General features: G+C 35.2%; 1 protein-coding gene across 1 annotated transcript; it reads left to right on the forward strand.

Moving 5' to 3' along the window:
• Nucleotides 1-1,382: 1,382 nt before the first annotated feature.
• Nucleotides 1,383-12,466, forward strand: LOC142547657 (7-hydroxymethyl chlorophyll a reductase, chloroplastic). Its single transcript, XM_075656042.1, is given in 20 exon segments — nt 1,383-1,535; nt 1,615-1,714; nt 2,324-2,408; nt 2,810-2,921; nt 3,407-3,491; nt 3,594-3,635; nt 3,721-3,799; nt 4,011-4,062; nt 4,159-4,221; nt 4,456-4,553; nt 4,963-4,998; nt 5,077-5,138; nt 5,654-5,681; nt 11,290-11,369; nt 11,497-11,566; nt 11,654-11,711; nt 11,880-11,944; nt 12,021-12,115; nt 12,198-12,222; nt 12,224-12,466. Coding segments are annotated over 20 exon segments (1,371 nt in total). The 5' UTR covers nt 1,383-1,465; the 3' UTR covers nt 12,290-12,466.
• The last annotated feature ends 3,824 nt before the right edge of the window (nt 12,467-16,290 follow it).

Raw genomic sequence — 16,290 nt, forward strand, 5'->3', positions numbered from 1 at the left:
ATCCATGATTTAATAAATCAAAAAAAATCAAACCATATCATTATCATAATCACCCCATCAATATCATCCTTATATTACTTTCTTCTCCTTTAATAGTTGGATCTAGGAGTATAATAGTTATTATTATTTTTTAATCCATAATTGTAATTTATTAATAAAAACGTATAACAAAATTAAATACGTTAATATTCATATTTTTTATTTTATTTTTACAGTCATTATAACATTGCTAGCTTATTCTTCACAATTGAATTTAATTTTTATTATTTTTCTTATGATTAATATTAATTTATTTATTATCTTTAAGTATTATACTTAATTACGTATTATAATAATTAATCTATATTTTTATCATAAATATTATTTTTTAACTAATTTTCATTACTAATATTAAAAAAGGAAAATAATGCATAATTAAATAAGTTATTTAAATTATTTTTGAAAATGACTTATTTCTCTTATAGTAATTTTATTGATATGTGAAAATAGATAAAGAAAAAGAGCATTTTAGAATTATTAAATTATAATAACCTATATTATACATTTTTCAATAAAGAAGGCTAATTTTAAAAATCTACATTTGATATGGACTATAATAACATTATTATTATTATTATTATTATTATTAAAGATAGAATCCTCGTATCTTTCATCGATCTGTTGCGGATATCTGAAAAACTTCACAAACCCGAACTCGTACTCGATAAAATGCCCACAAAATTGTCTTGTTTCGAGTTTTTCTCGCGAGGCCTCGAACTCACCGAAAAATTGTCCTTTGGCGAAATTTCATCAATAGATTTGATTTCGGTGTTGAGACCAAACTCGACTCAAACTTAGTTTTGACCAAGCTGAATAAATAATATAATATTTAATCTAAAATTTTAGCATATTTTTATATTTAAAGTGTATAAAACTTCGGTGAAATCAACCACTCGAATAAATCTATTTGCTCTCTCATTATTGATTTTTAACTTGTTCAAAATATCTTGTGGACGTAACTTAAATAATTTAAATTGTAAAACATTTTTATCTATTACGTTTTGATTAAATTATATTTAAAAAATTAATTATTTTATCAATTTTTAATATATTAATTCATAAACAATTAATTAAATTAAATAAGTTTTATATCAATTTTTAAGTAATTAAACATGTATTCATTGAATGATAAATTTATCAATTATTTAATACTTTATCAATTTACCGATTGATTTTATTAATGATATTTTTGCAATTCTTAAATTATTTGTTTATATATTATTATTTATTTTGTTGAGTATATAATTATATATATTTTTGGAGTGGAGAGAAATATAAAAGTAATTTTGTTTTATAAAAAAGGAAAAACAAGTGCCATACGACGTCGTAGCAGATATGAATTATCGGTATTTTAACAGCCAAACTTCTGTGGCGCACACCTCCTCGGTAAACACACTCTTCACCAATAGCTCTTACTCTGTTGCAAATGGCTTTGGCAAGTGGAATTATCTACTCTTTTCCCTTCAGTTTCTCCATTAATTCTTCGTCTTCTACAGGTAAAATTCACTTGTCCACCTTTTGTTCTTTTTTTGTTTGATTGGTTTCATTTGGTAAAGAAAAGTTTGAAATGTGCAGAAGGAACAAGGTCGAAGTCGGTGAAATTGAGAGATGACTGGAGGCAGAAGTCCAGGCCCATTCCTCCTGGTGGTACTTATCCCGCCAAGGATCATTGCAGGTTCAAGACATTCTTTGATGCTGCTGTTTTGCAATATGTTTTCTTGAAATGCTGCCAATCTTTCATTTCTGTGTGGTGGCCCAAGAATTTAGTTGTTTGTTAGTCATGGTTCAGTGTAACACCTTAGCCATGGAGGTAGACAAATGACAGTTGCATGAGAATGGAAGGTTAAGTCATTGTTCGAAGTTTTGATGTGACTTGGGGCCATTTGACTCATTTCTGTGGATAACTATGGAACAATGGTTAAACGCATGCTGCTAGAGAGATTATATTGATTCGAAACGTGTGAAATTACCCAGCTCCACACCATTGCAACGGATTTGAAACTGTCGGGTGCTGCGAAGGGCCAGCTACACCATTCATGCAAAACATGGTTATAGTGCATCTGGAGATGAAATTTAGCTATCTGGAACATGAAATTTGAGATTGCGTTTTATTTGAGAGGATGGCTATTATGCTCATCTTGTTTGTCTTCCCCTAAATTTATGCCTTTTAGGCACGGAGAGTGCAAATATACCCGCTTTGTTCCTTTTCGTGTAAACACTTAAAGCTTGAATGATGCAAACAAATTATAACAATAGTTGGTTCTCCTTGTTATTCTTTGACCAGCCACTGCGGATTATGTGACACATATTACATTGCTCACGTCAAAAACGCTTGTGCCTTCTTGGGAGACGGCATGTCTAAAATTGAGGTGAGCCTATATCTTTGTCCCATCTCTTCATATATTTAGTGAGCTTCATCTTTTTCCTCAATCTTGCCTTAATCACTTGTTAAGCTTCTATCTTTTATTTTAGTCAAATAGTTAACTGTTGTTGTATTGCGCTTACAAACGAGTGTATTGCCGTTTCTCTTCTATTAATTATGAAAACAACAAATACTGAAAAATCTCAGATCCTTTATAGCTGATAGAATATTTTTGTTGCTTTTTTGTTGATAATTACAATCATTGTACTCTGTGAATAGATTCAAAGGGATCTGATGACCATTCTCAATAATTATGACATGCAAATATTTATGGTATCTATCATGTTACAGGGGATTTTCATACGTGGTGTTTTGGCATGTAGCTAAGCTTTCCTTTTGCTGTTTTAGGCTCTTGAACCTGTTGTCCACGGACGAAGCAGGAAAACAAGTTCCATGGATGAGACTTATATGGGGGTGTATGAGAATCTACTTTATGCTCGGAAAATCATTCCAGTCGAGGGTAATCTCCTCAAGTTGATTCTTCTGCCCCATTTCCTATATTCCTAACAATGTGCTCTCTTTGACTCTTCTCTTATCTTCTAGGGGTCAAAATGTTTGATTTGAGTTAATATATGGAGTTTATATTTTAAATATTTATGCTCTTTTGTGTGATGTGTAATTTACTTGTATTCATTTAGTTGCGATACTGTAAATGAAAAAATTTGGATTGCTAAGAAGTGCATGTATAAACTTGAAATTTTTTCATTGTTTGGTTTAACATGTGAAGGAAATTCTTGTAGAATACATTATGTTTTCTCCCTTCTAATGAACAGATCGAATCACTGAGTGCTTGGTCACTTCCGTTTCTTGTAGCTCATCGTTCTTTTTTCGAGTGATGAAATGAATGCTTATTTATGAACTAATATGCATCATAATGCAACTAAATGTCATCATTTGGTTAAGTGACGCATACTTAATGATGCCCCACATAACTTTACTTTTTAGGGGCTCAGTGGACTGGTATAGTGACCACAATTGCTATGGAAATGCTTAGAACTGGCATGGTTGAAGCTGTTATCTGTGTGCAAAAGTATTGATCCTTTTAAAGCAGTCTAATTGTACCCTCTTAAAGATGATTATCATCATTCATTAATGTGTGTGTTTCTTGTAACTTTATGTTATGTCATTTCAGTGATCCAGAAGATAGATTTACTCCCAGACCTATCTTGGCAAGGTTTGTTCTATTGGTTACATAATTAGTTTTTATAGATTCAAATGACTGACATCTTTTTTTGAACCTAATCATCTGTTGAAATTAGGACACCAGAGGAAATTCTTGCTGCCAAAGGTGTTAAGCCAACGTTGTCGCCTAATCTTAATACTTTGGCATTAGTCGAGGTTCTTACTTACACTTCTCTTTTGGTAACTGGTTTGTATGTCAACCTATGTATGATTAAATAATATAAGCCTGAGGACACCTATCAAAAAATGTATATATGTAATCCTGAAGATTCTCTTTCAAGTATTTTTATGAAGCTTTTACCCTGTATTTTATGTGAAGCCTACTTTTCTGAGGTGGACTGAGCAAACAACTGCTTTTTATTCTCAGGCAGCGGGTGTGAGACGTCTTCTGTTTTGTGGCGTTGGCTGCCAAGTTCAAGGTATTATCATCTTACAACGTGTCATGTGCTTTATTAAATTAATTGTTTTATCTTGACTTGCACTATTTTAATGCAGAGTAATTTGTTAAAGTGCAGCACTGAGATCAGTGGAGCCTTATTTGAATTTGGAAAAGCTTTATGTTCTCGGAACCAATTGTGGTAACTATATTTATTTAATTGTATTTGATAATATTGCATTATTCACTAACTATATATTTTAGAACCATTTTCAAGTGCATTTCTTTCATTCCGTTACCACTAGGTTTTTTTAATTGCAAGGATGGGGAAACCAATAGTTTTTTGATTCATTTTTTTATTTCACGGTCAACAGACAATCTGGTTTTGAAATTCTCTAAATTAACATTCTTTATGCCTGTTCACTTTTCTCAACAGTTGATAATGGTACACGAGAAGGTTTAGATAAGTTTCTAAAGGCTGCTAGCAGTGAACCAGAAACAGTTCTTCACTACGAGTTCATGCAAGATTACAAGGTTTTGCTTGAATTTGTCTCTTCATGTACATATTATTTCTTTTTTAATGAATCCAAGTTTTTATTGTAAGTGCTGAAATCCTAAATGTGCTCAGAATCTTGGGTTAGCAATCAGATACCATTTAGTCATATCTTTCTTGTTAGTCTGAGGCAGTTATATACATTCTTTATGTGATTTATGACCAAATGTGGAAATGAATGGCCAATTTAACATATTTAACATGTGATAGGTTTTGAATCTGTACATTATCATTTACAACTATTGGGGCACACACATAGTATCATCATCATCTCTTATACTATTATTATTGTGTGTATTAAAATACTTAAATCTGCTACCGTTGCGTGACAAATGATTACGTGATTACTAAAAATGATTCTTAAGATAGTTTTCTATTGGTCTTTTATAGGTTCACTTGAAGCATTTAGATGGTCACATTGAGGAGGTAACTTAGTGAAATCATTTCTCACGCCTTTCTGTATACTCTGTTTTGTGATCAGATTCTATAATCTTACTAGAGCAGGTTCCATATTTCTGTCTTCCAGCGAATGAGTTGACTGATGTAATTGCTCCTTCTTGCTATAGGTAATTTCTAATTTCTTTCAAATCTTGTATCCAGTGACTATCATTTATTAAGAATGTTTTCAGATAACTCAGACTCTTTGACGAGATTGCGAATCAAAATGGTCAGTAAAACATAGTTGTACGAGATGCAGGTAAAAAGTTGCAGTGATCTTGAAAAAGGTCAAGTAACAATGAAGTAGGAACTAGAATAATAGACCAACTTCAGCCCAAGCTAAAGGTTGAAGTGATTAGCTCATGTCTTCCTATAGTAAACATGTACATACATGCTCAAGCGAGATTCAAAAGTTTATCCATTGAAATATCTCATTAACTATGTTATTATTGTTTGTTACAATTGCTTCTTAAGCTAACAATTTTTCTTGTTTTCTGCCCTTCAAATAATCGCCTACCATTTTGTGTTTCAAATTTGTTAATTTTTCGTTTTGACAAAATATGCAATAAAATAAAATCCTACCTTTTTAGTTTCTTTCATCCATTTGAGACTAAATAACATGCATAATTCTGTCTTATTGCAGTTGTTTTGACTACACAAATGCTTTAGCGGTGAGTGCTTCGCTCGTTAATTCAATAATCTTATGTTTTGTGTTTCTGGTTTTGGCTTCCTTTGCTTCCCCGTATTCCCTAGTTGAATAATTATATATTTATTTCATGTCAGTACTGTCTCACCTCATCGAACATTAGTCTGTAACCCTAAACTTACTTGCTAAGTGTTTATTTCAGCTTGGACTGGACCATCACCTTCATAGTCCTGTACAATATCTAAGTATGCATATCTGAATCAAATACACTAAAAAGAAAATGTCTTACACACATGACATAAATAATATTCGTATACTTCATTACACAAGCAACCCTATAAATAGCAATATTAGAATGATAGACTTTCAATGGTAGAGTTAGGGTAAAACTAAGATCACGGGTATAAATCTCTGTTTGAGTGATTGCTGGAGTTGGGTATCAATTATTCTCGCTAGCTTGTCTTACAGCAAGCAAAATATGACTTTTGAACTGTTGGGAAATTACCCCGAAGTGATGCCGATCACGATGATAATATAGTACCGAAAAAAATGCGGAATAAAATAATCAACAAGAACACAAAGATTTACGTGGTTCACCCAAAATAGGCTACGTCCACGGAGCACTGCAACTTTTATAACTGAAGAAATATTACAACAAGTGTATACACCAATACACTCAATATTCCTCACACTCCCAAACCCGTGTATACCGAGAAAATAATTTCTCTAACTCACACAAGAGAATTTCCGCACTCAAGAAAAAATACACTCTTTTTCTATGCACTCTCTTTTTATCAAAGCTGAAAAGCTTTTGATTTTGGGATACTAAAAGCAAATAAGGAAGACTCAATTTATAACAAATTTCTTGAACCAACTTTGAGGATTTTCCGATGTGGGATATGTGAGAAAACATTTTTAAATTCCGCGTGGGCCCCACCTCCATTAAAAACTCACCTAACAATTCTCCCACTTGAAGACTTGATTTCAATCATGTCTTCACACCATCATTGCAGCAGCTCATATATCTCCATTTATACTTGCAGTCCGACTGAAGTTGAACACAACTTCAGTTTGTCAATGGTTACTGTCTTTGTGAGCATATCGGCTGGATTCTTACTTCCAGGAATCTTCTCCAGCATCAAGATTCCATCTTCCAGCACCGATCTGATGAAATGGTACCTAACCTGTATATGTTTTGTCCTAGCATGATAAACAGGATTTTTTGCTAAATGAATAGCACTCTGACTGTCACAGTGTAACGTGCTATCTTCAAGCTTCTGACCCAATTCTTCCAGAAAGGATCTCAACCATATCATCTCCTTGCTAGCTTCTGTAACTGCAACATACTCAGCCTCTGTAGTCGAAAGCGCAACAATCTTTTGCAGCTTAGACACCCAGCTTACAACTGTACAACCTAATGTGAACACATATCCAGTAGTACTTTTCCTGCCATCCAGGTCACCACCCATATCGGCATCGACAAAACCCTGTAAGCCCAATTTTGACCTCCTGAAGCATAAAGAACAACTAGCAGTACCTTTCAAATACCTGAGAATCCACTTAACTGCTTCCCAGTGTTGCTTTCCTGGATTACTCATAAACCTGCTCACGACTCCCATTGCATGTGCTATGTCTGGTCTTGTACACACCATTGCATACATGAGGCTTCCGACAGCAGAAGCATAAGGAACCTTATTCATATAAGCCTTCTCCTGCTCCGTCGATGGTGATTGTGCTTTGGTTAGTTTGAAATGGCTAGCCAAAGGAGTACTCACAGATTTAGCTTCATCCATATTAAATCAGCTAACCACCTTTTTTACGTACTCTTCTTGAGATAATTTCAAGAATCCATTCACCCGGTCTCTAAAGATCCTCATTCCAAGGAATTTGCTTTGCAGCACCCAAATCCTTCATGGCAAATTCCTTTGATAAATCTTTCTTGAGTTTATCAATTTCTTCCAGACAAGCTCCAGCTATCAGCATATCATCTACATATAGCAGTAATATGATATAAGAACCGTCAAACCTTTTCACATAACAGCAGTGATCAGCTTGACACCTTAGGAAACCATTTTCACTCATGAATCCATCAAACTTCTTGTACCACTGTCTTGGAGCTTGTTTGAGACCGTACAAGCTCTTCTGAAGTTTGCACACCATTCTCTCTTTTCCCCGTACTTCAAAGCCCTGTGGCTGCTTCATATAAATTTCTTCATCTAGGTCACCGTGAAGAAACGCAGTCTTTACATCCAACTGCTCCAAATGTAAGTCTTCCTTCGCCACTAGTCCAAGTACTGTCCTGATAGTGGTTAATTTAACCACCGGAGAGAAAATTTCGGTGTAATCAATTCCTTCCCGTTGTTGGAAGCCTTTTACAACAAGTCTTGCCTTGTACCGCTTGCTACCATCATGCTCTTCTTTTAACCGGTACACCCACTTGTTATGTAACGCCTTTTTGCCTTGTGGAAGTTCTGTCAACTCCCACGTCTGATTGGATGACAGTGAATCCATCTCATCCTCCATGGCCAACTCCCACTTGGTTGAATCATCATTTTGCATTGCCTCTTCATAGGTCTCCGGTTCACCTTTGTCTGTCAGCAAAATATAGTGAAGTGCAGGGGAGTACCTCTCAGGTGGTCTAATGGTTCTCAAAGATCTCCTGAGTTCAATCACCGGAGTTTGTGGGTCATCATCTTGTGCAGTTTCTTCTTCATCTTCCTGGTTACTGGTTTTCGATTCATTCACAGGAATATATGTCAATGGCACTTCATCAGTCTTCTTGACTTCAGGACATTCATCTCCTGCTCCAATGTCTGACTTGTCCTTGTACAGAAGTTTCTCATTAAATATTACATCCCTGCTCCGAATGATCTTCCGATTTTGGTCATCCCAGCAACGATAACCAAACTCATTATCTCCATAACCAATAAAGAAGCACTTCTTTGATTTCAGATCAAGTTTTGTTCTGCTTGCTGAATCAATATGAACATAGGATAGACATCCAAACACTTTCAAGAAAGAAAGGTTTATTTCTTTGCCGCTCCATACCTCTTCGGGTATTCTGCAGTCAAGCGGTATCGAAGGTCCTCTGTTGATCAGATATGCTGCAGTGTTAACAGCATCAGCCCAGAATGATTTTGGCAATCCAGAATGCAATCTCATGCTCCTTGCGCGTTCATTCAAGGTCCTGTTCATCCTTTCAGCTACACCATTCTGTTGAGGTGTACCAGGAATGGTTTTCTCCATCTTGATCCCGTTCTGTGCACAATATTTCTTGAACTCATCATCTTCATATTCTCCACCATTATCAGATCGTAAGCACTTCACCTTCAAGTTGGTCTCATTTTCCACCATGGCTTTCCACATTTTAAAGGTCTCGTAAACATCAGATTTATTTTTCAGAAAATAAACCCAAACTTTTCTACTCGAATCGTCAATGAATGTGACATAGTATCTCGAGCCTCCAAGGGATGTCACATGAGATGGTCCCCATACATCAGTATGAACCAGCTCCAACTTTGCTGCTTTCGGTTCTCTACCACCTTTTAAAAAGCTCACCTTCTTCTGCTTTCCAAAGATACAACTTTCACATAGTTGGTGTTCAACAGTCTTTAATTCTGGTAGCTTTCCTTTTGACACCAACATCTTCATTCCCTTTTCACTCATATGTCCAAGTCTATAATGCCATAGACTTGAATTGGCTCCAGCATCCACAGCTGCTAGTGTGTCTCTGCAACTGGAAGTCATATACAGTGTTCCAGTTTTCTTTCCTCGAGCAACGATCATGGCTTCTTTGTTCACTTTCCAGGAACCATCACCGAAGGTCACATTATGGCCTTCATCATCGAGCTGTCCCACCGAGATCAGATTGCGTGTCAATTTTGGTACATGTCTGACTTTGTTGATTTTCCAGACAGATCCATTTGACATCTTCATTCGTACATCACCCATACCAACAATTTCCAAAGGTTTTCCATCAGCCAGGAAAACTTTTCCGTAATCGCCAGCGATGTAATTATCAAATACATCGCGATCACCAGTGGTATGAAACGAAGCTCCCGAGTCCATAACCCAAGAATCAACAGGGCTTTCCATGGATAATAGCAGAGCATCATGTACTTCCTCAGTGACAGCATTGGCATTATTTTTCGTTGATCTACAGTTCTTTTTCAGGTGACCAGTCTCACCACAGCTCCAGCATTTCATATTCTTTTCAAGGATGTTTTTGTCTTTTCCATTTCTTGATTTGGATCTACCGCGCCATCGGTTTGAACTCTTTTCACCATTCCTGCCTCTTCCTCTGTTATCAAGATTTAGAGCAGATCTCGATGATGTTGCTTCACCCGAGTCTTTCCTGCGAACTTCTTCAGCAAGGATTTGATCTCTAACATCATTGAGTTGTAGTTTTCCTTTTCCAACAGAGTTGCTAACCGCTGCCCGCATCGGTTCCCAAATGTCTGGTAAAGACGCCAGAAGAATAAGTGCCCGAATTTCATCATCAAATTTGATGTCCACCGATGTCAGCTGAGAGACAATCGTGTTGAATTCATTTATGTGCTTTGCCACCGAAGCACCTTCTCCCATCTTCAAGTTGAATAACTTCTTCATGAGATGTACTTTATTGTTTGCTGATGGCTTCTCGTACATGTCTGACAGAATGGTCATCATTTCCTCCGTGGTTTTGGCCTCCGCCACGTTATGCGCCACGTTCTTCGTTAAGGTCAGTCGTATCACACCTAACACATGTCGGTCAAGGAGCTCCCAATCATCATCCTTCATCTTTTCTGGTTTCTTTCCTGATAGAGGTTGATGCAGCTTCTTACTGTACAGATAATCTCTTATCTGTAACCGCCAGAACGAAAAATCTGTTCCGTCGAACTTGTTGATTCCCGGTCCCGATCCATCATCTCCGGCCATCACTTCTCTAGCCTTAGCAAAAAATCTAAAAAATCTTTTCTGATGTGGAAGATCAGACAAGGCTGCAACCACAGAGCATACTCAGAATTTTTAAGAATTTTCACAACAAGGCTCTGATACCAGTTGTTGGGAAATTACCCCGAAGTGATGCCGATCACGATGATAATATAGTACCGAAAAAAATGCGGAATAAAATAATCAACAAGAACACAAAGATTTACGTGGTTCACCCAAAATAGGCTACGTCCACGGAGCACTGCAACTTTTATAACTGGAAGAAATATTACAACAAGTGTATACACCAATACACTCAATATTCCTCACATTTCCAAACCCGTGTATACCGAGAAAATAATTTCTCTAACTCACACAAGAGAATTCCCGCACTCAAGAAAAAATACACTCCTTTTCTATGCACTCTCTTTTTATCGAAGCTGAAAAGCTTTTGATTTTGGGATACTAAAAGCAAATAAGGAAGGCTCAATTTATAACAAATTTCTTGAACCAACTTTGAGGATTTTACGATGAGGGATATGTGAGAAAACATTTTTAAATTCGCATGGGCCCCACCTCCATTAAAAACTCACCTAACATGAACCAGTTTACAACATAAAACATTCAAGTTTTATTACTCTAAGCTATAGCTTTTAGTAAATCGATAAATGCTCGAGTCCACAGAAAACAGTTGTTAATTACTTGGTTTTCAACTATTCTAGGATTTGGTAGTTGGGTACATGGGCGTGCCAAAATTTTCAGGACTTAGCATGACGCAACATCCACAATATGTTACTGTCAGGTGATCTCATGCAAATTTGTGTTTTTCATTGTCATGTTTTTGTATATATTAAATCATGGGAAGCAATCACTTTTATTTGCATTATTCGTCGGTATTACTTGTTTGTAATCTCATCTGCCAATGGCAGGAATGAACGTGGAAAGGAGATGCTTAGCTTGGTGAAAGATCTCCTCGAAATCACTCCCACAGTGAGCCGAGTAAGCATATCTTTTGGCATGTGGGCATTACCATTTTGGAATCTATATAGAAAATGTGTATGGCTTAGTTCATGGTGATTGTTTTAGGGTGAAAGACGGCCTTTCGTCATGGAAACTGTAAAAGCAGACGATAATGCTAAATTGGGTACGCAATGGCTTATGTCACGTAGTGCTACGATTGAATATATTGCCTGTATACGATATGAATATGCTGTTGGGTGACGAAAATAAGCATTTTTCTGCATAATATTGTGAAGAATTATGGTTCCTATAGCTTGCTGAATTTTAGCTTTTTTTCCGTTTATTTTCTTAGGGAAAGGTCCGACACAACCTGCTCCAAAGTTTGTGGGTGACATAATTGCGTTCATTTTAAATCTAGTAAGGATTCTTCCCTAGCCAAAAAGTTTTTGAAGTATAGAAGGTTCTATATTATGACACCATTACTCTTTCCAAGATTGGTCCAAAGGGCCTTGAATTTGCTCGTTATTCCTTGGATTACCACACTATTCGTAACTACCTTCACGTAAATCGTGCTTGGGGAAAACAAAGGTATGGCTGGGAAAAAACTTGTAACTTGTGTTAATAGTCTCAATTTTATTTTATCTGATTGTTCGAACACATACGGTTGCAGAGCTGATAAGCATATGCCATCGTACTGCAAAGAAACTCGTGGCTATGTACAACCAAAATGGTGAGATTGACAAGATGCTTTCTACCAAATGAAAAGTTTTAGAGCCAATTTCAGTACATGCCTTTCATTTACTTGTATGTCAAAGTTGCAACTTGATATAATTTTTGTTATTTAGTTAGAACTTAAGAGGATAAGCCCTTATTTATGCACATAACATCTTACCTTCTTTTATATGACAATAACGTAAAGTTAATTTTCCCTCTTCCTCACTTTTCGTACATTACTCGACTCACATACGGAAATATTTCTAGATCATTGTTTTGTCTTTGCCTTTGGAGGTCCATCCTTAGTCGTGTTAGCATGAGCAATCATCAGTATATACTTCCCGTGTAGGTACATATATAGGCAGTAGAGGACCTATGAATTTCGATGAATATTGCTGACTTCGTTTATTATTATTATTGTTATCACTATTATTATGAAATGACTAAGATTTGTCCGTGCAACCTTGTGAAATTTATAGAGCCAAACTACCTTTGTAGTCTTCCTTGTCGCAGAATCGGAAGGACCAAAAAATTTTTGAACCATAGTACATGTATTTTATGGGGATTGTTGCTATTTCCTAAACCTCCTATAGAGTAGGATAAGCCAATGGCCGCGCCAAACTCCAAGAGGGACTTGGTTTTTCTTGCCTGCCCTTGTGCTAAATCCACTAGTTGCCCTACATACCCATAAAGAACCGTTGGATTTCTTAATGAATTTATGATTTCAGAAGAAACCCAACAAAGATTTGGTGCATTAAATAGCAAATTGTTTGGAGTAGGCCCTAAGAAAGATAAGATATAAGGGTAATGCCGACCTTCCATGGACATATGTGAAACACAATAACTTCATTATAACATGAAGGAATGGGCTTTCTGCAGTCGAGGAAGTAGCTAGAGGATATACTTTTTGGTGACCATCCCATGTGTTTCTTTCTCTTGGTTATTGTGATGTCTAACAACACACTGTCCATTTATGGGGCGAGAAAATTTAAGTAGAATAAAAGAAAAATGAGCGAGGAAGGGTTTGAACCCATTGGAAAAGAATCGTTGTGACGGAATGAGACGACTAAGTGCGTTTTAGGAGTATCAGTAATGTGATCAAGAAAGATTATGCAAGAAAATTCAAAATGAGGTCAAAATATCTGATACCGCAGTACTAGTTTGAAGCAAGCTCGGAATCGAGCGTGCGAACTCAACCCAAACACTAGTACAAATGTAGCTTCTGTGCCCTTTTTTTGGTAATTTTTAATCTTTCATATCTTCGCCCTAATACTATGTCTTTGATTTCCTAACATGATTCTGTGTGAACCAAGCTGGTGAAATTTGATTTATTACAATGTCCATTAAGCCTTGAAATTGATACATTTCTTTTACATTAGGTCTCTTGTGAGACGGTCTCATGAATCTTTATCTGTAAACGGGTCAATCCTACCGATATTCATAATAAAACGTAGTACTTTTAGCATAAAAAGTAATATTTTTTTATGGATGACCCAAATAAGAGATCCTCTCACAAAATACGACCCTTGAGACCGTCTCACACAAGTTTTTGCCGTCACTTTTTAAAAATATTTAAATTTAGTTAAAAGAAAATGTCTTTGTGGGCTCTCTCCATGTGCTAAAGCAACATGAAACTCTGGTGAATTTTTAATATATAAACATTTCTCCCCAACCAAAAGCAGGGAAGAGTCGGCTTCACATTGAATAGAATGTGGATGCAGGAGAATTGTATGGAAATAAGGTCCACCATTTTAATTGCTTCAAGTGGACAATGTTTTAGAGACAAATCCCATTACATTCATTCTCATATTAGATCATTCGGTTCGAATTAAATAAAATACTATTTTCAAAGAGATCGTTCGCATGCTTAAATAAAAATACAGGTTTCGTTTGGATCGAAACATTTGAATTTAAAATATATTTGAATCCAAGATTTAAATCTATTGAACGCTTTTCTGATAGTATTGAAATCCATGAATTTGAAATCTGTTCTTACAAATTTGTTTTCAAATTTAAATGGTTTATTCCAATTACAACATTAATGATAACTATGGTTCATATACTCCAACCAAAGTAAATCTCTCGTGAGACGGTCTCACGAATTTTTATCTGTGAGACGAGTCAACTCTACCGATATTCACAATAAAAAGTAATACTCTTAGCATAAAAAAAATTACTTTTCATATCCAATTATGGAGATATAACAGAGGACCTAAATAAGAGATCTGTCTCACAAAATACGACACGTGAGTAGACATGTCAAAATGGGTTGCTGGCCCGCCCCCCGCCGCAACCCACCATTAGGCCGGGCGGGGCGGGCTAGCCTGCCAATTTGGCGGGCCTCTAAATGGTCAACCCAGCCCAACCCACCTTAGGCCGCGGGTTAGGCGGGCCGACCCGCTTAATTTTTTAAGAAAAAAATGCTAAACATATTTCAGTCAAATAATTTCATAAAATTATTAAAAAATTAAATAAGAAATTAAGAAAGCATACAACATAATCCATAAAGAGTAAAGTGTTTAAAGCAAATATGAAGATTGAGACATGGAAAAGAACATAAAGTCGAGGAAAGAGACGGTTGTAAATTTTAAAAAATATTATGTCTTCAACAATACACATTATTAGCAAACCTCCGTCGGGTCCACAAAATTTCACTGCAACTCGTCAAACTTCAAACGAAACCACTCTTGGGTTCACAAACAACTGCTATGCTTAAAAATTATTTTAAGATTCATGAATAAAATTTACAGTAATTTCTTTCCTTTTGTTTTCTTTATGTATATCTGTAAATTTCTCTTTTTTATTTCTTTATGTATATTTGTTGTAAGAGTAAATTATCAATAAATTTGTTTTAAGAGTAAATTATCAATATATTTGTTCTAAGACATGGAGGAGCATGAAACTTATTCCAATTTTTATATAAAATTTAAACTTAAAAATATAAAATTTTATCCTAATTTGGTCCGTCCCGTTTGGGCTCGACCCATCTTGGCCCGCATCCAAACGAGCTGCTATTTTATCAACCCAATCCGTTCAATTTTTATAATGGGGCGGGCTGGCCCAACGGGCCTAACCTAATTTGACAAGTCTACCCGTAAGACCGTGTCACACACGTTTTTGCCCTCCGATAATATGTGCAATGTGATGCTTTTGATAAAACTGTTTTTTCAATTTTAGTAAATTATAAAAGAAATTTATATCTCTATCAATCGTGTGTTTTTAGCATTTTCTTTGTCAAGGAAGCTTATTGGTAAAGAAGAATAAAAATATCTTTAATTTTTTATTTACAAGGATAAAGACATAAAATCCTCTAAAAATATTAATTGACCAATACAATGATACATCCTCTATATCTAAAAAAAATAAGCACATTTAATCTTTGTGCATCTTTTGTACACATTTACCACATTTATAAAAAGTTTTATACCTGATTTTTAAAAGATTAAATGTGCTTCCAGATATATTATTATAAATATGTATTTTAAAATGATATTAGCGTCTACATACACATATTGCGTACATGTATAATATAAAAAATTCTAAAAAAAATAAAATTTTGATTTTTACGATTTTTGATAAATTTTACGAATTCAAAAAAAATTGAATTTTATAAATTAAAAATCATATAACTTTTTAAAATTAAAATTAAAAGTAATTTTTAAAAATTACAACATAAAAATTAATAACAAAGATTTAAGATTGTAGGATATAAATGCAAAAACTTATGTGAGACGGTCTCACGGGTCGTATTTTGTGAGACAGATCTCTTATTTAGGTCATCCATGAAAAAAGTATTACTTTCTATGCTAAGAGTATTACTTTTTATTGTGTATATAGGTAGGGTTGAACTGTCTCACTGATAAAGATTCGTGAGACCGTCTCACAAGAGATCTACTCGGATATAAATTGTAGAATTAAAAACAAATAATTACTAGAAAAAATAGCTAATTAAATTAAAATTCATGAAATAAACACTAGCATCACAAACTTGTGCACGAAATCCAAGAGACTAAATTAAATGGGAAAGCCTCATCTCCCTTTGTACAAAA

Source organism: Primulina tabacum, chromosome 5, assembly GCF_025594145.1.
Source record: "Primulina tabacum isolate GXHZ01 chromosome 5, ASM2559414v2, whole genome shotgun sequence".
Taxonomy (NCBI): domain Eukaryota; kingdom Viridiplantae; phylum Streptophyta; class Magnoliopsida; order Lamiales; family Gesneriaceae; genus Primulina; species Primulina tabacum.